Source organism: Mollisia scopiformis (assembly GCF_001500285.1).
Source record: "Mollisia scopiformis unplaced genomic scaffold LY89scaffold_16, whole genome shotgun sequence".
In the NCBI taxonomy this organism is placed as follows: Eukaryota; Fungi; Ascomycota; class Leotiomycetes; order Helotiales; family Mollisiaceae; genus Mollisia; species Mollisia scopiformis.
The window spans coordinates 293,777-314,995 of record NW_017263596.1 but is presented as its reverse complement, the minus strand read 5'-3'; the positions used below and the strand labels follow the sequence as shown (position 1 = coordinate 314,995).

Below are 21,219 nucleotides of genomic sequence, written 5' to 3'. Positions count from 1 at the left end.
AGCTGGGATGGGTGACTGAATCGCAACTCATTATTCCTTGTCCTTCGTCGTCTACGCTTTTCGGGCAATAAGGACGAAGCACGCTGCAAGACCGAGAGCCGAGCAATGTACCCGCGTTAGGAACAGACTTTACCTACTCACCCACCACGAGGGGGAAAGAGAAGGATAAAAAAGTAGAATGGCATGACAAGCGTCAATTGATCCTGCATTTCCCGACCAACGATATACCTAGCCTCGTGCCACTTTTACTGTGGGGATCACGGATTCATCAGGAAACGAGCAGCGCCAGCGGCAGGCACAAAAGTGAAGGTATTGATGATTTCTCATCCGAAAATTCCGGAGGCGTCTCCACCACAGCAGCAGCGTGACGAGCTGCGCAATCCCTGCTGTCCCGCATCCCTCTGACCACCATGTGCAGATGTGTAATCGGATCCGCCTATGAAACCCCCCGATGCGCCCCACCTGCGATGATGAGCATGGACCTTCTTAACGCTCGCCACTCACATCACGCCGCCATATAGCGCCAAGAGGCTACTGGTGCCGTTTGTTGCGAAAATCTCTCGAAAGCTTCAGCCTTGTCCTGTAAGAGTCAAAATCGGTGAGAAAAACTGCCCTCAATTACTGTAATAATGCGGTGAGCACTGAAGCAGGCACCCAGACTGGCTCTTGCGTAACCTTACCAGAACACGTCGGACTTTACGCCAACCTTCCCCGACGTACGACTCACGGTACGAGATGCTCCAGTGACAGCGGTCGCCGTGCTCGGAGAATGCTGACATGCCTCTTCTCAAGAGAGATCTAAGGTACTCGGACCGGGGGTGAGATGCGTCAAGGCGTGCGGAGCTCTATGCCGGCCAGCTCGATGATTTGAGTTGAACTTTTCCCCTTTCCGCATGGTCGCCAACCAGAATGGTTCCATGCTGCGAGGTCTGGCTGTGTGTTCCGCCATGGGAACGGTAACTGCGGATTCGGGGCGTGAGTCGTCTTATAAACGTCATTCGCGCCTTGCTGACAGGACCTTTTTTTCTCTCTCTCTTTGCGACTCCACCAGACTCACTCCCATATATAGTTGTTTGCTCGGAGCTCTGGATTTGGAGAATCTGCTTTCGCCTCAACCGTGACTGAACTGCATAACTCCCAACATTCGAGAGCTCTCTCGTTTAAGCTGATTGAAACACCCCGCCATCGCCTAAAGCTCTCTTTTCCTCGACAACTTATGCGATCACCGACTTTCAGCGCTCTGGCAGCTGCTGTTCTGCTCGGACTTTTGTCCGTTGTAGTCGCACATGGCCATGATGAAGATATGAATATGGATATGGGTGTTGCTCGTCCCACAATTGTCTCTACGACCGCGCCACCTACCTCCGTACCTGTCCCAGTCACTTACTGGAACTATGGCGAACACCAAGGTTTGCTTACAGCGCATATTGCACTGATGACTGTAGCATGGATTTTTGTACTTCCTATCAGTACGTAATTCTCATTTTCTATAATTTTCAATTTTACTAAATGCTTGCAGGTGTAATGATTTCGATCGCCCGCTCCAGATATACCCTGGCAGTACAATTCCTCTTCCTAGCCATAAATGCAATCGGCGTTTTCTTAATCACCATCTACAATGCCAGCACGCCCGATTTCTACCCAAACAACGCTCACCACAAGCTTGGTTGGATCTTGACATGGGTTGCCAGTGGACAATTCCTACTGGGTGTGATTTCTGCCTATGCTGGAAGGAGTGATGATCGCGGATCATTCATGCCTGTTTCTACAGCTGCCATGGAAGAACATACACGTAGGCACGAACTTCGCCGCGCGGAAAGTTACAGATTCTCGAATGATAGCGGACAAGGAACCGAACCTAATACGGAGAGTCTGAGAAGTCAGAGTATTTCGAGTACGCACTCTGATCTACCAGATGCAAGAGAGCATGAGGAAGATGAGTCGGAGGAGAAAGGTCTCATGCATGGGTCCAAGGTAGATAAATTTTTGAAGTCAAAGATACCTGGGATGCTGTCAAGTAGGGTGTTGAAAGGGCTTCGATTTCTATACAATGCCGTTGATCGGGTAATATTAATTCTGGGATTCGTGGGTTTCACCACCGGTATCATAACCTATGGAGGTTTCTTCGTAAGTCAACCTTCCAAAAGTTTGAATGTATCTGACAGTGCTAGATGGGAAACAAAGTGTTCAGCGGGCTAGCACACTGGATCAAAGGCGGTGTCTTCTTCTGGTACGGCATCCTCACTCTCGGCCGCTGGGCAGGCTGCTTCGCAAATATCGGGTGGGCGTGGAACGTCAAGCCTCTCACCTCCCGCGCCGTCTCCGCCGAGTTCGTCGAGAGCTTCCTGATCTTCTTCTACGGATCGACGAACGTATTCTTGGAGCACTTGGCAGCCTGGGGCAGCGAATGGAGTGCGCAAGACTTGGAGCATATTTCCATCACAGTCATGTTCTTCGGTGGCGGTCTGGTAAGTCATATTTCATCCCATGGGTTGATATAAGGTTAACGGGTCTAGTGCGGAATGCTCATCGAATCAAAACGAATCCGCGACCTCCTCAATGCTGTCCGGTACACAGGGGGCACCACCTACGACCCCGACACGACCGCGGAGCCGAAATCGTACCGCACGCCGATGAACCCCCTCCCGGCTCTCATTGTCCTCTTGCTAGGTTTGATGATGAGTTCACATCACCAGGAATCCATGGTCTCGACCATGATTCATACGCAGTGGGGTACATTGCTGGTGGGATGCGCGTTCGCGAGAGCGGCTACATATATCATTTTCTACCTTTCGCCGCCGACGTCAATATTCCCCGGCCGTCCGCCGACTGAGTTGATCACAGCATTCTGTTTGATGGCTGGTGGCATGATTTTCATGGCTAGTGTACGTCCTCTTCCCCTCCCTTCCTCATCATATAGTGTGACTAACGAGATAAAAAGGCAAGAGACACGGTCGAAGCAATGGAGACGCACAACCTGGACGCGATGTTCATCTTCACCGTCTCGATGGGCGTCATCACCTTCCTGATGGCGTGGATCATTGTTGTTATCGCCATCAAGGGTATGGCTGTCAGAAGAGAGAATAGGGGAACGCTTGCGTTTCGTGGGTAGACGAGGTCCACGAGTGAAACGAGAACAGTGATTTGTTACGAAGCATAATGACAGGGAAAGGGGATGAACTTCTTACGAAGCTGCGATAAACATGGCATTGGCGCGATGATACCACTTTGATTAACAATTTTTTAACGGGAGATAGAGAAGAGCGGGGTTTAATGGTAATTTAATCTTATTGTGTGGGGATCTTTTGTTGTCTCTTGCTTGAATTATGATGTGAAGTGAAGTTTCCATTGTCCCAGCTTTCAGGGACTTTCAGAAACTTGATTCCTGAAGTCCGAACTCTACAAAAAGGATGTTTCTGATTGTCGAGGACTTTCGAGGACTTTCAATTTGATGGTCTGGGGATCTAAATTCTCGGGCTTTAACAATTTCAGGTGGAAAAAAGAAAGAAGAAAAGGATTTCGCTTGTCCCCGATTTCCGAGGACATTCAAAATATTGATTTTAGTCCGACTTGGAAGTAAATTAGATCTAAATGTTCGGATTCATAGTTCAATGTCTGGCTAACGGCAGGATATTCATTTATGTGAATACGCAAGGCCGAATAAGATAGGTCTGGAGCTAAACTTAATGTACAACTTAATACTAAGACCAGTGCCTGTTGGTGAATACTTTTTTCTTGAGATGGAGATAAAAGAAATGCAATTACAGTATTAATCGATAACTGTGATGCCAGTTTGAGTTCTCCCCTTGGTCTCTAATACTAGGTAATAGCTAGCTGTAAATAATAAATCCCCAACAAAGTTATCATGTTCTCCGACCTAAAGCTAATCTTAAAAGCGATATTCCTCCTATACTAGCAAACATCTAACCGCTTCAACCCTCGTAATTGATATGGTAGTCTAAGTCCAGCTTATACATCGTAACCATCGAACCATACCGCGGCATAATCACATCAGCGCGCTAGCCGAACTAATACTTGTTCGTGGTGCTTTCTCAAATTAATCCTGCTATTTCAAACAGTATTCGATTTACTGGGAATGAATCCCCGTAATTCTTATTTTAGCCACCAATATTACTTGAAGCTTCTGAGAGCATATTTCTGATTTACGGGGTATCGATCCCTGTAATTCTGGTTTAGCTATCAAAAAGGAAATATGCAAAAGAAGAGTTACGCAACGTCGCGAGCAGGATTTGAACCTACGAGGCCCTGTCTTTGTTAGAAGGAGCTCAGAAAGCTGCGACAGAACTTTAAACTTACGAAACCATAAGATGACTAAATGCGGGAGCATTCAAGTCTTACCCATTAACCACTCTGGCATCGCGACTGATAAGGTTGATGAGATAAGAAATGCTTATTTACGTAGATACGAAAGTTCGGCAATGTGGTCGCTTATTCTCGCTAGTGACACGCTAGCAAGACTACACGTGATATCAGAGTGAAATCTTCTGCTCCAGTCTTTTTCTCTTTCCGCACAACAACTCAGAATGGCGCCGCAAAACAATGACAAACCGAAGAGGCGTAAGAAGAGAAAGTCTAGAACTGAAGGTTTCTTTGCTCTCGTTCTCAGAATAATCCAAATGCTGACCACAGCGCAGTCTCTTCCGACAGCGATTCGGAAACCTCACCAGCTACCGAGCAGCCATCCAAGAAATTCAAATCACCTCCAGAACCAGTACCTCACCTCCTCTCCCTCATTCCTTTCATTTCTCTAACCAAGTCCCAGACAACTCTGAGCGATGCAGAAGTAGACAAAGCATTCACGAAGTTCTACATGCAGCGTCTAACTACTGAATTCGAGGATGATCTCGATAAATTGCGGAAAGCGGATGATTTCAAAGATGATGCGCTGGAGATTCTTATTGGGGCTTTGCAGCAGGGGACGAGCATGTTTGGGATGGGGGAAAAGAGGAGGATTGTTGAGGCTGGAATGGGGAAGAAGGGTGAGTGAGAGGATTGTGGGGATTCTGTTACCACCTTCGAGAGGAGCCTTGACACGAGAACACGAAAGACTCTGAGCAAATTGAGCAAAGGGAAATTGTATTGCGGGGTACTATCTGACGAGTCTGAAGCAGAGCAGCCGCATACGAATAGGTACTGCGCTGGTACGATGCGTCGTGGCCCGGTTGACCACTTATGGAGAAAATCCTGGTTGAGTCACCTAATTCAGATTTACTGGCCTCTCATTCCACATTTTTGGTTCCCTTTCAGAGCGGGAAATAGATTGCTCATTTTTGCGAACCACTGCATCAAAACTTCAGCAACATATTTTCTAGGAGGGAGCTTAAAGGTTGATATGTAAAGATGGTACAAAGTACGTCCGTTTTCAAGTGGGAAAGGGGTTGCTTCGTTTCTTTAGTCGTTGCACCATTACCCGGGAATCTTGTTTCCCACTCCGATATTTTGAGCTGATCAAATGCCGTTTCTGCATTGTCCCTTTGATTTATGCTCTGAAAAGATGTTCTATTCACCATATGTCAGACACTTAAAAGAGCGAAGTGCCGTGCCCCTCAAACTAGCAAAGTACACTTGTCTAAACTATAATCTTAGCGCGTCTGAAAACATCGTCGGTGTGGCTAGTACCGGAGATCACGGACTAGAATGCGGATTACCTCGAGGGACATTTTACGTATGGTTGATGTTAATTTTGTTTCCTGGTTATTGCCAGAGAAGTATATAGATAGCGAAGGCGCCATGTTCATTAATTAATAAAGCACCGAAGCCGGTCGAGATGCCCTCAGACGCTTCTGAACAAGAGTCATACGTCTTTAGACAACGAGATGAGACCGAATCATCAAGGTTTGCAATTCATCATCCTATTCTCTTCTATACTAACACCCTCAGATTGAACTTTCAGCATACAATCGCACTCAAAGTCAGCCAAGGCCACCTCATTCATCCCTCAATAGATATATCGAGCCTGAAGGCCGTAGCCGATATTGGGACTGGCACTGGGTAGCTTAAGTTAGCTTCATTCTTCTGTGTCATACTGATATCACTCTAGAATTTGGTTGGAGGATCTTCAGCAACAAGTCCACTCTCAGACTCGTCTAGACGGCTTCGATATCTCAGCTGCCCAATTCCCCTCTGCGAGCAAGTGCACTTATCAGGTTCATAATATACTTGAGCCTTTTGCTCCAGAATACCATGGGTTATATGATCTGGTGCATATCAGGAACATGGTCGGTGCTATCAAAGGGGAACAATATCTTGTTGCGATTAAGAATCTGCTTCAAATACTCAATAAGGACCCATGTCCCTGATCCGTCGAGATTTGCCAACAACATGCCTAGAATCTGGAGGCTATCTCCAATGGGAAGACTTCGACTTCGAACGGATAGTCACGACTGGAGCAGCCTCACCTACGCACGCAGAGCTGATCAGTTTGACCTGTAGCTTCTTCACGGGTTTGGGCATGAGTCTAAATTGCTCGATCCGAGTCGAAGAGACCATGAAACAGGCAGGACTTGCAGATGCTATACGAGAGCAACGTAATTCGTACTGGGATAAATCCTTGGATTCTGACACCAAAAATTGGTGTTGGCAATCTTTCGGGGGATTTATACCAAAGGCTGTACTGTGGTCTGGGAAGGCAAAGGACGAAGAGACTGCTGAGAGGATGATAAATGAAAAGCTTCAGGTCCTGGGAAAGGAATATCAGAGCGGAGCTGTACCAAATTTTGCACAGAGAGTGATTGTAGGCAGGAAGGCCTGAGCATGTATTAGCCTGGGGTTGTCGATTCGACACCCAGAATTTCATAGAAATCTATGTCAGACAGCACATAGACTTGGTGTCTCTGCATCGTCACAGTCCAACGGTTGCTACTTCCATCTCACTGCTCTGGTATTGCGGTCGTTTTCATCTCCCTACCCAATTTGTCCATGTATGCACACTTAAGTCTCCGCTCCCTCTTTGCTGACTCTGAATGTCCATCTCTTACACTCAAAGTTCGCATAGCAGAAGAACTCGTTACTCAACCCTTTCTCATGCACAGGTTCGAACGTCGTAGTTCGGATCCCTTGGGCTCGATACAGCTTGTTGATCAGAGTTGACATGCGCTCGCCGGTACAGGCTATTAGTCTGCTGCCCGTCGGGTCTTGGGATTTTAAGAGAGTGCGGACTGTTAGAGCGGCTGGGTTTTGTTAGTTTTGAAAAAGGAAAAGGGGAGGGGAAAGGATGTAGGACCTTTCGTTTGGCAGTCTTCACTTAGGAAGGGTGGGTCGACTATGATGCGGTCGATGGTTGATTTTATACTAGCTATTGGATTTGTTAGATAGTCTGGGAAAGGAGGGCGTGAGGAGGACTTACGGGGGAGTTTCAATGGGTCCTTGAAATCATAGAACAGAAATTCATCTCCGAATACCTCAAATCTCTTGTCGTATTCTAAAAGCCAAATCTTTGGTCGTTCGTCTTCTGGCTTTTCCGCCTAAGTTTGTGTTAGCTGACTTGTCGCGGCGAAGGTAGAGAGTCAGGAAAGGAAGAGGGGAGGAACAAACCAAGATATTCTTCAGTTGAACAAATACACTCGGTGCAGACACCACTGCGATACTCGTATCCTTTTCCGCGCCGTCTAACAACTCTTCAGCTAAAGCCGTAGCTGTCTCATCAGAATACTATCTCGGGTTACCCAAGCACTCTCTCTGTATCTTTACGTCCACCATCAGGACACGAAAGAGAGAATGATTGTACAAAACCACTAACCCAGAACTGACTCTCATTCCAATCCTCCTGGAATGATTCCATGCTCCATTTCGCCCTACTCTGAGCCTCATCTTCAGCGCCAGCTTTTAGGTCCTCGAACGCCTTTGCACGTGCATCGCGATCAGCGTAGAATTCTTTCAGGGCATCGAGCGCAGAAGATGAGAGGACGCTGCGATTTTTGTTAATTTGGATATTTCGATATTTCGATATTTGGGAGGGAGGCTTACGGGACATCATTCTCTTCTTCTATTGCGTTGTTCATTGTCAGACTTGGTGATGTGGAGCTTGTTTGAAGAATTTGCCGAGATTTTGAGGTGGAGATTGCGCTTTAGTTAGGGGTCCAAGTCTGCGATTCTGAAGAGTGAAACGTCTGTTATTCGCCGCCATTACTTTCGTTTTCGAGGCATTTACTTTAATTTTACAAGAAAGAAACACGTATGGATAGATCAGTCACGTGGTGGCGAGAAATGGATCATTTTCAATGAATTCAGATGCATTTTGCTTCGACATATGTACAATACTCCATTCTAAATACACGTTGGACCAATCTAAGTCTTTACTGGTCATCAATGACGTGCAAGTACTTCTTCTCTTCTCTCTTTTCCCGTTCAGTGGCCGGTGGCAAATCATAGAAAGCAGCACTTCGGTATCCTTGCTGTAAAGAAGTCAGTATCTTGGATCATATTACATGAGAGATTTCACACACCAAGTAGTGGAAAGTAAGACTGCTGAGCTCGGCTGGTTCAATTCCAAGATCCTTGAAAGTCTTGGCAGTTGGGTCGATCTTCTGGTCAATGAACTCTCGCTCAACCTCATCAGCTGTAATGACCGGCCACCAGAGAGCCTTGTTCAAGAGACCAGCAGCTGGCTTGAGAATGGACTTTGGCAAATTAATATGGCGTCGGTGCTTGACAATTTCTTTGTCGACTAGCGCGGCAATCTCAGCTGTCGAGTAGTTCTTGGGACCATAGAGCTCATAAGTTTGCTCAGCAGTGCTATCATCATGGCACATCTTTTCTAGAGCTTCACCAACATCGATGGCCTAGTTAAGTCAGTCAAGATAATCTCATCGTACAAAGGGAATCACGTACATGGACAGGCCAATACCGTTCTTGCATGTGGTTAGAGGTAAGGACGTTAGTTACACCAGCGAGCTTGTGCAATAAGCGGTCTTCGAAGCCGAACAATGGAGCAGGTCTGACAATAGTGGTTTCAGGGAAAATGCTTCGGACCACTTGTTCACCACGTCCCTACCATGTGTCAGTACCTTGGGGACGTAGCCAGGTACAGCTACTTACCTTCGTACTAAAGAATTCCGAGGGCGAGTTGACGTCGGCATTGTATGAAGAAACATGGATGAAACGGTCAACATCATACTTTGCAACGGCCTCAGCGATACGTTCAGCACCTTCCACATGAACGTCTTCTAGATCAAAGTTCCTGCCGGCTGTAAGCTATTATTCAGTATCCTTCTCGGAAACGAGCCAACATACTTGGTGGGGTACATTCGTCCAACGAGGTTGTAGACAACGTCTGAATGTCGGATACTCTCTTCCAAGGATGGTGTATTTCTGAGATCATATTCCTAGACCAGCCTTAGAAGAGCTTAACGAGCAGTTTCTTTTGTTCAATACCATGAATATGACACGACCCAAATCTCCTGCGACCTTCAAATGGCGCTTCGCCATTTCCTCACGGAAAGGCACAATCACTGTACATCCTTGTCGAGCTGTTCCCACCCGTCAGTCCCAGACATCCTACAAGATAAAGTCGGAGAACCGCACCAAGTCTGTTGACAATATATCGTCCGAGAAATCCAGTAGCACCGAAGACCGTAACAGTATGTCCTAAATCTCAATCAGCGTTCCATCCTCCGCTGCTAAATGTTCCAATCGTACCTCCAAGAGAAGACCTGTAAATTGTCAAATCAGCCATGGCTCAATTGCAGCATCTCCGTAAATACTGACCTGCCACCTTGTGTCCTAATTATGGGCTTCCCTGTTCTGGTGATAGAAATATCACTGATATGCTGCCTCAGAGGAGCGTTATTGACGATGCTCTTCGTCGTTCGGCGAAGACCATTCATACTGCAGGACTTTTGCATCGTAGCGGTTGTGCTCAAGATCACTTTGAGCTGAGAGTCCAAAGAGTGCTGGGACTCTCACAGGTGTACGACGTAGCTCGTTGAGGGGTCAATTGAGAGAAATGCTTCGAGGGTTGAGGTCGTCTTGAACCACCGGGGCGGAAGCTGATTTCGCGCTAGCGGCCACTGAGCTCCAGGTACCGCCAGCCGCGAATCTCAAGAATCATCAACACCAAAAGTCAACACCTCCCTCCTCACAACCTACGACTTCCGGAATCACCTCGTTGTACCATATAAGCTGTGCAACCGAGGCCTGCGATCCTCAAAGCAAAATAACCTCGATCGAAACCCCAGAATCGTCACCCATCATGAACATCGATACGATCCCAGAGTTCCTGGCAGAGCAGACCGAGAAGGCTCACAGTGATCTGCAACCACTGTTCCTTGACTTTGAGGATTTGTGGGAGAAAAAATTATGGCATCAGTTGACGGATGCGCTGATAGAGTTTTTCAACCACAAAGAGAGTGCTTCCCAACGCCTGGATATCTACAAGAAGTTCATTCTCTCGTTCGCCGACAAGATCAACCAACTGAAGCTCGTAACCTTGGCTCTCAGTGCTGCTACACAGTGCAAAAGTAAGGAATGACAGAGAGACTATCTAAAGGAGTCTGCTAACATCCCCCAGCCAGCGAAGAACGCCTCTCCTTCCTCACAGCCCTGGCGAATAAGGTCAACGGCCCGAACTCTCAAGATGCCTATGTCTACGCTACAGTCGCTGTTGCTACCATCAAGCTCGAGTTGGATGACAAGGATGGTTCGCGGAAAGACTTGGACAAGTCAGAGAAGATCTTGGATGGCTTTGATTCCGTCGAGACTATCGTCCATGCCGCTTTTTACAGAGTCAATGCAGAGTACTTTCATTCCAAAGGAGAATATGCCTCGTACTACCGCAACGCCTTATTGTTCTTGGCTGTAAGCAAAATTACTATCTCTGTTGACTTTCAAATTAGGCAAATACTGATTTCTCTGGCTCCCAGTGTATCGACTTGAACGACCTCACACCAAACGAGCGCAAGCAGCGGGCATACGATCTTGCTATTGCAGCTTTGGTCTCGGACACAATATACAACTTTGGCGAGCTTCTTCTCCACCCTATCCTCGATTCTTTAAAGAGCAGTGAAGAATGGTTGTACAAATTACTCTTCGCCTTCAACGCCGGAGATCTGATAGCTTATGATAGCCTGGCCAACCACATCACCTCCAACGAGATCCTCAGACAACACCAAGATGGCCTGAGACAAAAGATCTACCTGGCTACGTTGACCGAGACCGTATTCCGAAGACCACCACACGATCGTGCTATGTCCTTCAGCACCATTGCCGAGGAGACCAAGGTCCGACCTGACGAGATCGAGCACTTGATCATGAAGGCTTTGAGCTTAGGCCTGTTACGAGGAAGCATAGACCAAGTTGATGAGATTGCAAGAATCAACTGGGTACAGCCTAAGGTGTTGGACATGAAGCAAATCGACAACATGCGTGCGAGATTACAGGAGTGGGACTCAAATGTCAACCAACTGGGTCACTGGATCGAGGCAAAGGGACAGGATGTTTGGGCGGCATGATTTCACATGGCATGGCGTCTGGATTAATGAAGACTGGGCATGGGATGTATTATAGATCTCTGAGCATGAGACAAGATATTGGCATTAGCCACTAAGAAAAACTGATGCAGCAGAGGCTTGATCTGTTTTTGATCAAGATCCTCAATGAGAATATACACTTCACAAGCAAACCTAGAACTTAACCTCTCAATGAATTGTTAGTTTATTAATATGGTGATACCATCCGATCGAATTTCACGTTCAAAGAGGGAACTTTCTTGGGCTTTGATACTTGGCTTCGTCCACCTTTTGAAACCTGCGTATTCCTCGCTTGTGCAACACCTCCTCGCTTACAAAGGGAAAAAAAATGTCAAAAGACTAAAATTCGTAGATCTCAAAAACAAAAACTCTACTCTCCCGAAGGAGGGTATCCAACACCACAACTAGTGTAGGGTTTAAAGGGGGCACATCTTGAGTTATTCGTATTTCAAGCACTCACAAGAATATAGAGAGGCACGATCACTGTCGCAAGCATCTATATCCTGGAGGCCGCTATCTCAGAGGACGTTAACGAAAATTCTGCTTATTTAACTTTGTACAATGCGTAAGAGGTTACAGGCTGTGATTGGTGGAGAGGCTTAGCGTGGTTTGGGCGAGGGATGTTGAAGGTGAGTAGCTACGTCGGTAGCTGGTGTTTTGCTTCTTCCTAGCTTAAGGCTGTTGGTAGTAGAGCGTCTTAGAACAAGATACTTTTTGCTGTGACAGATTAAGAAAAGGCACGCCCCTTGCAAGTAGGTCAACTGGCAGAGAATAGACACATAAACAACGATTCACTTGAAGATCATATCTCCTCAGCAATACAGCAAAATGAATCTCGTCGACTGGATTCTATTCTATCAACATCTACTTCTCAACCTTCTTCCCCCTGGTCTCTTCCCTCGGACTCCCAAACAACAAGATCATCCCCACAACCCAAGCTGGCCACCAAACACACCAAACCACAACCTGGGTGTTCATTCCCCAAACATCCCATCCGAACGCTGCCTCCTTTAACACCTCTCCAATATCTAGGCCCCAATACCACGTCCCAGCTACCATGATGGTCGTTGGTGCCAACAAACTTAGTGGAATGGCGAGGATGCCGGAGATGATGGGTTTGTTCGGGAGGGGTTGAATGTAGGTGAGTGGGGCAGAGAAGAGACCGACTAGAAAAGCGAGGGAGAAGTTGAGGGTTGCCAGGGAGGAGAGGAACATTCCTAGCAGGAGGAGGGAGAAGGCTTTGATTAGTTGGTATTGTTGAATCGTTGGGGAGAAGTATTGGATGATAGTTTTAGATAGGACGATGGGGAAGATGTTGTTGATTATAGCGAAGATAATGAACATTGATCGGAGCATCTGAGGAGGTCAGTTGACGTCATGGATGGTTGTTATGTAACATACGTTCTGTGGTGTGTGGTTGAATATGTATAGGGGTAAAACTCCTAGAAACTGGGATCCAGCGACTACCGCGAGAGGCACGAACAACTCTCTTTCTCGAACGGTCAATATCTCCTCAGGAACAAGAGCTTTAGCGTCTCCTTTTTGGACAACGACAAGTTGACTTTTTTCTTCTCCACTCTCAATTGTCGAAGCAGTCTTAGTTTTCGGCTCCTCGACAGCTCCACTCTTCACCCAGAGAAAGATGGCCATAATAGTGAAGTTGATAGCCACCAACATAGCACTGGGTAAGTAAGTACCAATACTCACAAACCGATTGGCTTGCATGAGCAAATAAAAGAAGAAACTCTGATGCAGGTGTTCCAGCAAATTATTCAGACTCCGGAATGTGCTTTCAATAACTCTTCCCATAGCCATCTCATCTTGCCAACCTTCGCCGAAAGGCTGTAGAGTGATAGCATCCACGTGGTAAGGGATAAAACTGCTGTGAGGTCCTGATGCGTGTCCTAAACCTTGGTTCATCATTCCTCGGAGCATGGTCTTCAGTCTGTCTTTGTAGTTGTCTGTGTGATGCCACATTTGCTGTAGTGAGACTCCAATCCCCATCTGGCCGCTTGCAATGGAGACCACTGTGTTCAATAGATCCAGGTTGGGAAGCTGGCCATTGATGCCGTCGTATACTATATGTATGGACTCGAAGCGATGATCGAATGGATAGTCGATGACCACAGCTCCTTGCAAAGCTCCACTCTTCAATGGAAGTGAAGCAATAGCTGGAGACTGATGTGTATCATGGTAAGCATCAACCCAAGCTTGAGGTCCTGCCTTACTGTCTGCGGTGATCAAGAATATGATATCCTTCGACCAGAGGGACCATCTTTTGAAGTATCGAGCCAGAGTCAAGACAAGAGCTACTCCGCTTCGATTGAGCTTGCCCTCAATATTCCTCCAAGCTCCAACGAGTACAATGGCTTCCGTGGCATCTCCTCTCGGGGCATGCAATATAGCGTAGATGTTCTCTCCTTTATACGTCTCTCCAGCAGATTTGTATTCGTAGCTCTGCCTCGCAATCTTCAATCCAGAAGCCTTGAAGAACTCCTCCAACTTATCATTCACCCTAAAGTCTCAGGATTAGCCAGACCTTGTACTTCTCCCTCACTAATACACATACTCGATATTGCTCTTTTCTTCTAACGCATCGACTTCATGCTTATATCCTCGGAACACATTCTGGTCGCTCCCCGCGAAATAGGTATGTACTTGTCCCGGAAGCAGCGCATTCTCAGATATGTACGTCTTTCGAGAGTAGTCATCTAGAGGTAGAACAAGAAGCCAGGCGACTCCGATCGCTATACAAAGGAAGGAGAGGTATGGTGGGAGCTGGGGAGTGAATTAGCTGTGGGCGCTTTGAGCTTAGGTGTTGCGATCACCACCTTAAGGATTAATGAATTGCGCCGAAGCAGCACTCCGGAAGCTGTTAATTTGTTAGCAGATGTAGGGGAATATACGCAAGAGTACTTGCATAAAAGAGAGACCATATTTGCAAACTTGCTGCCAGCGCATTGAGGTTGTAGCTCTGAGTCTTATTTGCAAGTTCAAAATATTTGGAAGTCGCGACGCTTCACAGCCGACGCGACTAAATTTACTTTCACTTCCAGGGGCATGATTAGGACGAAAGCTTAGTGGTTGGAATATTTATTATAGTATATAGCAGTATAATGATAATCACACAGAAGATTCATGATCACATCAACCTATAATCACAAGAGTCCCTGATAATAACACCTTACAGTGCTCCCGCAACGCCGAATTATGCCTGCTCTTTGTACAAGTGAATATACACGTTTTCCATTTCGCCCTTCAGGGCCCTAATCTTTGCGTGCTTCCAATATAGCTCAGAGCAATATTGCTATCTCCTGATGGTGCTAACGTTGGGTTTGTGGTTGGCAGAACACCGTATCGTCCGTATGTCTTCTGATCCACAGAGACATAATGTGGTAGTCTCCCAAGCAGGTTCAATTTTCCTTCGATCCATCGTAGAGCCCAGTCGGGTGGTGCAAGGAATTTGAGATATCCAAGTCCCCCTAATACAGTCAGCAAGGTCGAGATGTATAAGGAGATGAAACTCACAGCCATAGCCAAATGCGAGGCCACAAACATGGCCCAGAAAGCTGGTATTCGGGATCAGGAAGGACACGAATAATACCAAGACAAAAGGAGTAATCCAAGTCGGTATTTGTGCTGAGCCGAGCATGAAGTACGGATTCGACTTGTATGTTTTGACGGCTTCCACAGCGATCAGAGTGAACACCCAAATGCTATTATCCATCATTAGCACACATTTCTCTAGTTTATGCGGCGTTCCTCGTACCTAGCCCCAAGCACTGCAGTATTCATGCCCAAGATCCCTCTCTCGATGAAGGTATAGAGGAGCGCAGGAATAGTCGACAAAGCTATAAATCCATCAACAATCTGCCATGCATGCATGCAAGCAAGCCAGCAGCATAGGTAGACTTACGTCCGAGAAACAATGCCAGTGTAGTAAGAGTGCCATATTCGGCTTCGAATCGTTCCAACAAAGGGGTTAGAGCCAACAAATTCATGAAAGCGTGGAAGAAGCCGGCATGGACCAGCGGAAATGTATTCGTCCTATACACTAGATGAAAGAAACATGTTAGCCACATTCTACCATCGGTATATATTGCCGAGTAAAAAGCTTGGGAACATACTGGTACTGATGCCAATCTCTTTCGGTATTAAGGAGCCCCATTGCTGTACATCCAACACAGGAAGCAGACTCGCAAGCCACAAAGCAACTATAGCAAATATTATTCCCCTTGTGAACAACGGCAGACGGAATATATATGAGCGCATGCGAGCAGCAGAGAATTGTGGTAAGCTGGGAGCCATGTTGGGTGAGGCCTCGATCGTCGAAGCCAGAGTCTTGTCTTGGAAGGTTTCGTGTCAACCGGTAGGTGAAGATGTCCGAATGTCTGTCGATGTTTCAATCTGTCAAAGAGTTGATCGCCAACATTTCGGTCGCAGATTTGAACTTGGGACTGAGCAATCCAGAGCCAGACAAAAGCTCCTAGACACGCGACAAGCCATCGCTTAGACCCATGCAGCTCGAGGCTGTGGATGACGACGAGGCTGTCAAAATTGAGCATGGCCCTGAGCAACAATCTACATCAATGTTCGTCCAATTGAGAGGACTGTTCACTCTTTGAATCATTGATGTTAGCACAACATAATATGTCACAGCAGTGTGTGGCCAGCACATAATCACGAGCATCATCTCTTTGATTCACAGACAATTCATCATAGTCAATCTTGATTTATGATGCTCCACCGGCAAAGACAATGCATGCTTATGAGACAAATGTTGCGTTCACGCTGCAAAAGAGACATATCAAGAAAACGACGAGCTATTGTTCATAAGAGTACAAACTACCTAGGGAAACCATACACCGTCCACCACCGCCTTACGCGTGAGCCTTGGCCATTGTGTTGAGTGCTGAACCATTCTTGAACCACTCTATTTGTGGCTCGTTGAATGTGTGGTTGAGCTTGATATCAAATGGAGCATCTCCGTTCTTGGGGTGTACCTTCAAAGTCATTGGCTTTCCTACCGCCAATTCCGTGCACATCAAATCAACTTTGTCCTCTGGTTGAATCTTGTCGTAATCCGCTGGGTCGTCAAAGGTCAATGGGAGCATACCCTGCTTCTTCAAGTTGGTCTCGTGGATACGGGCGAAACTTCGAGTGATGATGGCAAGACCTCCCAAATGTCTGGGCTCAAGAGCAGCATGTTCTCTTGAACTTCCCTCTCCATAGTTCCAGTCACCAATAACAACCCATGGAATTCCCTTCGCCTTGTAGTCTCTGGCAGTAGCTGGGACAGCATCGAATTCACCAGTGGTGAAGTTCTTGACCTTGTTTGCCTCACCGTTCATCGAGTTGATGGCACCAATCAACATGTTATTGGAGATGTTGTCCAAGTGACCTCTGTACTTGAGCCATGGTCCGGCCATAGAGATGTGATCGGTGGTAGTCTTTCCTTGGGCCTTGATGAGAATGGGGATATCGAGAGCATCCTTACCATCCCAAGCAGAGAAGGGCTCAAGAAGTTGCAGTCTGTCCGATGTTGGCGAAACCGCCACTGAGACAGCATCACGAGTGGCGGGAGGAGCTTGGTAGGTGTCCTGTCCTGGGTCATATCCTCTTGATGGGAGGCCTGCACCAGTCGGTGGGGCGAGGAGGAATTCGTTGCCATCCTTGTCCTTCAACTTGTCGGTGAGAGGGTTGAAGTGGAGAGAGCTGTCCCGGGTTAGTAACGTTCGACTGGAGGTCTTGAGTAACATACCCAGCAATTGTCATGGCGACAACGAGATCGGGTGAGGTGACAAATGAGTGGGTAGCTGGCTACGGAGTTTGTCAGTACAGAAAATCAGGGTTCTATGGAAGAACACAAACGTTGGCATCATTTCTATGGACAGGTCAGTACACGAAGACAGAAAAGGGTAAAATTCAACATACCGTCCAGTGAAATTGCGATTGTAGGAAGACAAAACTGAGATCATGTCAGTGATGTCTTGGCATGCAGGTCAGAATTCCTTACTGGAGTTGGCTTCACCCTTCTTCACATCCTTACGGTCCCATTGACCAATGCAAGGTCCGCAAGCATTGGCCTAGTAGATATGTTAGCAGATCTTCATGGGGAAATCACGGAGACGCGCACAAGAACCATGCCCCCAAATTCCTCAAAGGTTTCGAGCTGGCCATCACGTTCAATGGTGGCACGAATTTGCTCCCTATCCAGATGATTAGTTTTGCATATGAGGGAAGTTGGGTAACTCACGATCCTGGAGTGACTGTGAAGAGTGATTTGGCCTTGAGCCCATGGTCGAGAGCATCACGGGCAATAGAGGCACCGCGACTCATGTCTTCGTAAGAGGAGTTGGTGCAAGAACCAATCAGGCCGACTTTAAGCTCCTCGGGCCAATTGTTGGCTTTGACGGCCTCGCTGAACTTGGAAATTGGGGTAGCAAGATCAGGGGTGAAAGGTCCATTGATATGAGGTTCAAGCTCAGACAAGTTGATCTCGATGACTTGGTCATATTCAGCATTGGGATCGGTTGTCAACTCCTTGGCGTAAGCTCTGGCGAAGTCACCAATCTCAGAGCGTTTGGTAGCTGCGAGATAATCGTACATGCGGTCATTAAAGGGAAACACTTCGAGAAATTAGTAACGGATTTCCAAAAAGAAACCAGCTTGTTGGGAATGCGAGCTTCCCGACAAGGAGTTTGGAAGGACAAAATAGGTTTAACTAACATGAGGTGGTTGCGCCTATTTCAGCTCCCATGTTGCTATCATCAAGTCAGCGCAAATACAAATCATGAGCGAAATCAAGACCTACCAGATGGTACCCATTCCTGTTGCAGACACTGAGTCGCAGCCAGGACCTGTGGAAGTGTACATGTTAGCTAATACATCGTCGAACTCTGCTGTTCATACTGCTCCAAGCCTGACATAAGTCTGCTGTCTAGCTCTAAATTGGACTCGCCCCAAGATGACTAAGATAGGGAAACCCACCGAAGTACTCAACAATAGCTCCAGTACCTCCCTTAACAGTTAAGATACCGGCAACCTTAAGAATAATATCTGGTAAATTATTAGCATTTGAATGTCCCGAAAAGCTCAGGACATTGAGCGGTGAAATAAAGTGATCGACTTCTCATTGTTCCAAAACCCCAGGTACAATAAGAAACCAAGTAGAAAGATGATCTCTTAATGTCCCAAAAAGCTAGGTACAATGAGAGACCAGTTGATATTTGACTCTCTTAATGTTCCATGATGCTGGGTACATCAAGAGACCAAATTGAAAGAAGATGGTCTTATTGTTCCAGGAATATGGAAATACTGAGAATATAGGAGGTAAAATGTCCTAAAAAGTGCTGGACATTGAGTAGACGTACCTTTTGGTGAGGTCCAGCCAGAAAGTTCACCAGTGAGCTTGACACCAATATATTTTGGAGCCTTCAACTCCCAAGGAAGGCCAGCCATGACATCGACAGCATCAGCTCCTCCGACTCTGTGTAATATGTCAGACGCTGCAACAGCAACAAGTTGTAGGGCAGATGAGGCTCACCCAATAGCTGCCATTCCAAGACCACCAGCATTAGGAGTGTGAGAGTCGGTACCAATAAGAAGACCACCAGGGAAAGCATAGTTTTCGAGAAGAATTTGATGAATGATACCAGATCCAGGTCTCCAAAAACCAATGTTGTACTTGGCGCAAGATGTGGAAAGGAAATCATAAACTTCCTTGTTGATGTCTTGAGCGCGGGCAAGATCCTTAGGACCACCAACTTGTGCTTCGATAAGATGGTCGCAATGCACAGTAGTTGGGTTAGCAACAGATGGCATACCTGCAGACATGAATTGCAGGATGGCCATCTGTGCCGTAGCATCCTGGCAAGCTACACGATCAGGACGCAGCTTCAAGTATGAAACGCCACGCTCGATTTCTTGTCCGTGAGGGTCGTCAAGATGGGAGTAGAGGATCTTTTCGGCATAGGTAAGGGGTCGGTTCAATCTCGATCGAACAATTGCGAGGTTTTCGGACATCTTCTTGTAATTGATGAAGTTGTTCGATTCTTGGTTATTTTGACGGACCTTGCGGTCGAGGGGTGCATCGCTGACGGTAGCCATTCTTCGAAGGCCATTCTGAGCAAAGGCAGCTCGTCGCTGAGCGACACCCAAGAATTGGCGTGTTGCCAACATTGTGAGTGGAGTTGTCGAGATGTTCGAGGAGAGGAGAAAGAAGAAACGAGGAAGAACTGAAGACGACAGAGCTTGACCGAGAGCTACCGACGATAAGAACTCGCTTGCGGGCTGAAGGGCGGAAAGTTGCCAGCCAATGAGAGCGGGGCTACTCGTAATGCGGTTTGCAATTGGTGTTTCTGGGACAAACCGCAGGAGAACACCACAGGAAGTGATGTCAAACGGAAACGGGCGAAAGTGTGTGTGACAAGGTGTTGGAAAGGCAGGGACTTGCAGCCAATAACAGTCTGTGACTGCAGCCTGCAGACCTCAAGGGATTTTCTCGTGACCCTCTTGCTTGTGATTGTGCATTCAATTTCAATCGGTCAAGACCGGGAAGAGCATGGAACAATGGGGGCTAGTAGATCAAGCAAGACATAACCGGCTAGCCGTAAATACCGCAAAAAAAGTAAGGTGAAAAAAGTCGAGAGTTGCTCTGAATCTACAGCCTCGGGACGTTTCGACCTAGGTGACCAACCAGGATTGTTCTTCCGCCGCCAAAAACTTTTTCTTGATCTCCAGACCAGTGCCTCGCACAACTAAGCCACATATCCGAAATTTGATGGACAGGAAAACCGGCAATTTCTTTCAATACTATTCGTCGCAATGGGTATCCCTCAGAAATCTACCAGGACTAAGACCAGGAGGCGCCTGAGGTATGTTTCATGCGCTTATTACACTGCGGCTAGCATCCGGGCCATGGGATGCATCCGATACTGATACAAATTTTACAGAGACCTCGATCAGATCTCGGAAGACCTCCGATCCCCCAAGCATCTTGAACAATTCAAGACTCTGAAGGCTCCGGAAGGTTTACCGGGTCTTGGTCAATATTATTGTATCGAGTGTGCAAAGTTTATGGAGAGTGAACATGCTCTGATTACACACCGCAAGGGAAGCACACATAAGAGAAGGTTAGAACTCGAGTATGTCTAGAAACATACAACTGACTCAATTCATTACAGAGTCAAAGCCTTGAAGGATGAGCCCTACACCCAGAAGGAAGCTGAAGCAGCTATTGGACTAAGGACCGATAATGGACCAAAGCAAGCAGCTAAAGAGAACACGAAGGATATGGAGGTAGAGATGGAGAACTCTGGCTTCCTCGAAGACAGTATTGTCACTTGAAGAGCTCCATATCACTTGTCACAAATGCAAGGACTAGAGATATGCTGGTCGAAAACATGTCATGGGTATATTGGCTACTTCACTCCTCGAGGCTTTGCTGCTCTGGCCAAACCACTACCTCGTGTACCTCGAAGACCACCACGGGCCGTACCACCTCTACCTGCTACAGCTCCTCCTCGACTAGCACCTCCTATTCTCGACGCTGGGGCTGGAGTTGAGAACTTTGGGGTTGCTTTGGAGGATGTTGGTGGATTATCGACAAAGGATGTATCAGTGGTTCTACAAACCATTAGCATTAGAGGGAACGATGAAATACAACAGACACTCACAAGAAAGTTGTCTCCCCATCAATTTCTCCGTGAAATCTCTCCGAGCTTGTCGACCG

At 46.9% G+C, this 21,219-nt stretch overlaps 9 protein-coding genes and 1 non-coding gene across 10 annotated transcripts; 5 read left to right on the top strand and 5 right to left on the bottom strand.

Annotated features, from left to right (window-relative positions):
* Positions 1–1,216: 1,216 nt before the first annotated feature.
* Positions 1,217–3,112, top strand: LY89DRAFT_735815 (uncharacterized protein; the record flags this gene model as incomplete). The annotated part of the gene is made up of 5 exons (XM_018220046.1): positions 1,217–1,469; positions 1,520–2,127; positions 2,172–2,468; positions 2,517–2,885; positions 2,942–3,112. The coding sequence occupies 5 exons, from the start codon at positions 1,217–1,219 to the stop codon at positions 3,110–3,112; spliced, it is 1,698 nt and encodes a 565-aa protein (XP_018069093.1).
* Positions 3,113–4,235: 1,123 nt separating this feature from the next.
* On the bottom strand, positions 4,236–4,384 carry LY89DRAFT_t44. The gene has a single exon. It is a non-coding gene; the product is annotated as a tRNA-Ser (tRNA).
* Positions 4,385–4,544: 160 nt separating this feature from the next.
* Positions 4,545–5,008, top strand: LY89DRAFT_735814 (uncharacterized protein; the record flags this gene model as incomplete). Its single annotated transcript, XM_018220045.1, has 3 exons — positions 4,545–4,605; positions 4,656–4,732; positions 4,784–5,008. The coding sequence occupies 3 exons, from the start codon at positions 4,545–4,547 to the stop codon at positions 5,006–5,008; spliced, it is 363 nt and encodes a 120-aa protein (XP_018069092.1).
* A 780-nt stretch (positions 5,009–5,788) lies between these two features.
* On the top strand, positions 5,789–6,772 carry LY89DRAFT_735813 (uncharacterized protein; the record flags this gene model as incomplete). The annotated part of the gene is made up of 4 exons (XM_018220044.1): positions 5,789–5,856; positions 5,902–6,012; positions 6,062–6,243; positions 6,351–6,772. The coding sequence occupies 4 exons, from the start codon at positions 5,789–5,791 to the stop codon at positions 6,770–6,772; spliced, it is 783 nt and encodes a 260-aa protein (XP_018069091.1).
* A 53-nt stretch (positions 6,773–6,825) lies between these two features.
* LY89DRAFT_686401 (N-6 adenine-specific DNA methyltransferase-like protein 2) lies at positions 6,826–8,038 on the bottom strand. Its single transcript, XM_018215274.1, has 6 exons — positions 7,987–8,038; positions 7,760–7,928; positions 7,555–7,671; positions 7,367–7,484; positions 7,244–7,315; positions 6,826–7,190 (listed from the first exon to the last, which is right to left on the bottom strand). The coding sequence occupies exons 1-6, from the start codon at positions 8,019–8,021 to the stop codon at positions 6,952–6,954; spliced, it is 750 nt and encodes a 249-aa protein (XP_018069090.1). The 5' UTR covers positions 8,022–8,038; the 3' UTR covers positions 6,826–6,951.
* A 277-nt stretch (positions 8,039–8,315) lies between these two features.
* LY89DRAFT_619868 (NAD(P)-binding protein) lies at positions 8,316–9,990 on the bottom strand (the record flags this gene model as incomplete). The annotated part of the gene is made up of 9 exons (XM_018210895.2): positions 9,727–9,990; positions 9,658–9,671; positions 9,544–9,606; positions 9,394–9,488; positions 9,253–9,344; positions 9,058–9,199; positions 8,851–9,009; positions 8,466–8,801; positions 8,316–8,414 (listed from the first exon to the last, which is right to left on the bottom strand). The coding sequence occupies exons 1-9, from the start codon at positions 9,861–9,863 to the stop codon at positions 8,316–8,318; spliced, it is 1,137 nt and encodes a 378-aa protein (XP_018069089.1). The 5' UTR covers positions 9,864–9,990.
* A 97-nt stretch (positions 9,991–10,087) lies between these two features.
* Positions 10,088–11,657, top strand: LY89DRAFT_686400 (uncharacterized protein). The gene is made up of 3 exons (XM_018215273.1): positions 10,088–10,478; positions 10,529–10,815; positions 10,881–11,657. Exons 1-3 carry the CDS (start codon positions 10,211–10,213, stop codon positions 11,466–11,468), a joined length of 1,143 nt encoding a protein of 380 aa, XP_018069088.1. The 5' UTR covers positions 10,088–10,210; the 3' UTR covers positions 11,469–11,657.
* A 642-nt stretch (positions 11,658–12,299) lies between these two features.
* LY89DRAFT_708425 (Gaa1-domain-containing protein) lies at positions 12,300–16,046 on the bottom strand. The gene is made up of 10 exons (XM_018217681.1): positions 15,614–16,046; positions 15,403–15,540; positions 15,256–15,337; positions 15,015–15,202; positions 14,815–14,968; positions 14,531–14,535; positions 14,318–14,358; positions 14,056–14,264; positions 12,888–14,001; positions 12,300–12,842 (listed from the first exon to the last, which is right to left on the bottom strand). The coding sequence occupies exons 1-10, from the start codon at positions 15,792–15,794 to the stop codon at positions 12,351–12,353; spliced, it is 2,604 nt and encodes an 867-aa protein (XP_018069087.1). The 5' UTR covers positions 15,795–16,046; the 3' UTR covers positions 12,300–12,350.
* Positions 16,047–16,306: 260 nt separating this feature from the next.
* Positions 16,307–19,896, bottom strand: LY89DRAFT_686397 (aconitate hydratase). Its single transcript, XM_018215272.1, has 12 exons — positions 19,033–19,896; positions 18,860–18,975; positions 18,477–18,545; positions 18,301–18,346; positions 18,216–18,250; positions 17,743–18,115; positions 17,623–17,695; positions 17,503–17,572; positions 17,421–17,454; positions 17,358–17,370; positions 17,248–17,306; positions 16,307–17,201 (listed from the first exon to the last, which is right to left on the bottom strand). Exons 1-12 carry the CDS (start codon positions 19,665–19,667, stop codon positions 16,367–16,369), a joined length of 2,358 nt encoding a protein of 785 aa, XP_018069086.1. The 5' UTR covers positions 19,668–19,896; the 3' UTR covers positions 16,307–16,366.
* A 180-nt stretch (positions 19,897–20,076) lies between these two features.
* On the top strand, positions 20,077–21,113 carry LY89DRAFT_686396 (zinc finger protein). Its single transcript, XM_018215271.1, has 3 exons — positions 20,077–20,362; positions 20,441–20,620; positions 20,672–21,113. The coding sequence occupies exons 1-3, from the start codon at positions 20,313–20,315 to the stop codon at positions 20,832–20,834; spliced, it is 393 nt and encodes a 130-aa protein (XP_018069085.1). The 5' UTR covers positions 20,077–20,312; the 3' UTR covers positions 20,835–21,113.
* The last annotated feature ends 106 nt before the right edge of the window (positions 21,114–21,219 follow it).

Bases quoted from the DNA above. Each gene is read 5' to 3' on its own strand.
- LY89DRAFT_686401 (XM_018215274.1), bottom strand. From the start codon at position 8,021: ATGAACAACGCAATAGAAGAAGAGAATGATGTCCC. The intron at 7,672-7,759 runs GTTAGTGGTTTT...AACCCGAGATAG, and splicing joins GGAATGAGAGTCAGTTCTGG to TATTCTGATGAGACAGCTAC. The intron at 7,485-7,554 runs GTTTGTTCCTCC...ACACAAACTTAG, and splicing joins TTCAACTGAAGAATATCTTG to GCGGAAAAGCCAGAAGACGA.
- LY89DRAFT_686400 (XM_018215273.1), top strand. From the start codon at position 10,211: ATGAACATCGATACGATCCCAGAGTTCCTGGCAGAGCAGACCGAGAAG. The intron at 10,479-10,528 runs GTAAGGAATGAC...AACATCCCCCAG, and splicing joins TGCTGCTACACAGTGCAAAA to CCAGCGAAGAACGCCTCTCC. The intron at 10,816-10,880 runs GTAAGCAAAATT...TCTGGCTCCCAG, and splicing joins ACGCCTTATTGTTCTTGGCT to TGTATCGACTTGAACGACCT.
- LY89DRAFT_708425 (XM_018217681.1), bottom strand. From the start codon at position 15,794: ATGGCTCCCAGCTTACCACAATTCTCTGCTGCTCGCATGCGCTCATAT. The intron at 14,969-15,014 runs GTGAGTTTCATC...TGACTGTATTAG, and splicing joins CCTCGCATTTGGCTATGGCT to GGGGACTTGGATATCTCAAA. The intron at 12,843-12,887 runs GTATGTTACATA...TGACCTCCTCAG, and splicing joins TCAACCACACACCACAGAAC to ATGCTCCGATCAATGTTCAT.
- LY89DRAFT_686397 (XM_018215272.1), bottom strand. From the start codon at position 19,667: ATGTTGGCAACACGCCAATTCTTGGGTGTCGCTCAGCGACGAGCTGCC. The intron at 18,116-18,215 runs GTTAGTTAAACC...AATTTCTCGAAG, and splicing joins AATAGGCGCAACCACCTCAT to TGTTTCCCTTTAATGACCGC. The intron at 17,455-17,502 runs GTAAGGAATTCT...ACATGATCTCAG, and splicing joins GAAGGGTGAAGCCAACTCCA to TTTTGTCTTCCTACAATCGC.
- LY89DRAFT_686396 (XM_018215271.1), top strand. From the start codon at position 20,313: ATGGGTATCCCTCAGAAATCTACCAGGACTAAGACCAGGAGGCGCCTG. The intron at 20,363-20,440 runs GTATGTTTCATG...CAAATTTTACAG, and splicing joins AAGACCAGGAGGCGCCTGAG to AGACCTCGATCAGATCTCGG. The intron at 20,621-20,671 runs GTTAGAACTCGA...AATTCATTACAG, and splicing joins GGAAGCACACATAAGAGAAG to AGTCAAAGCCTTGAAGGATG.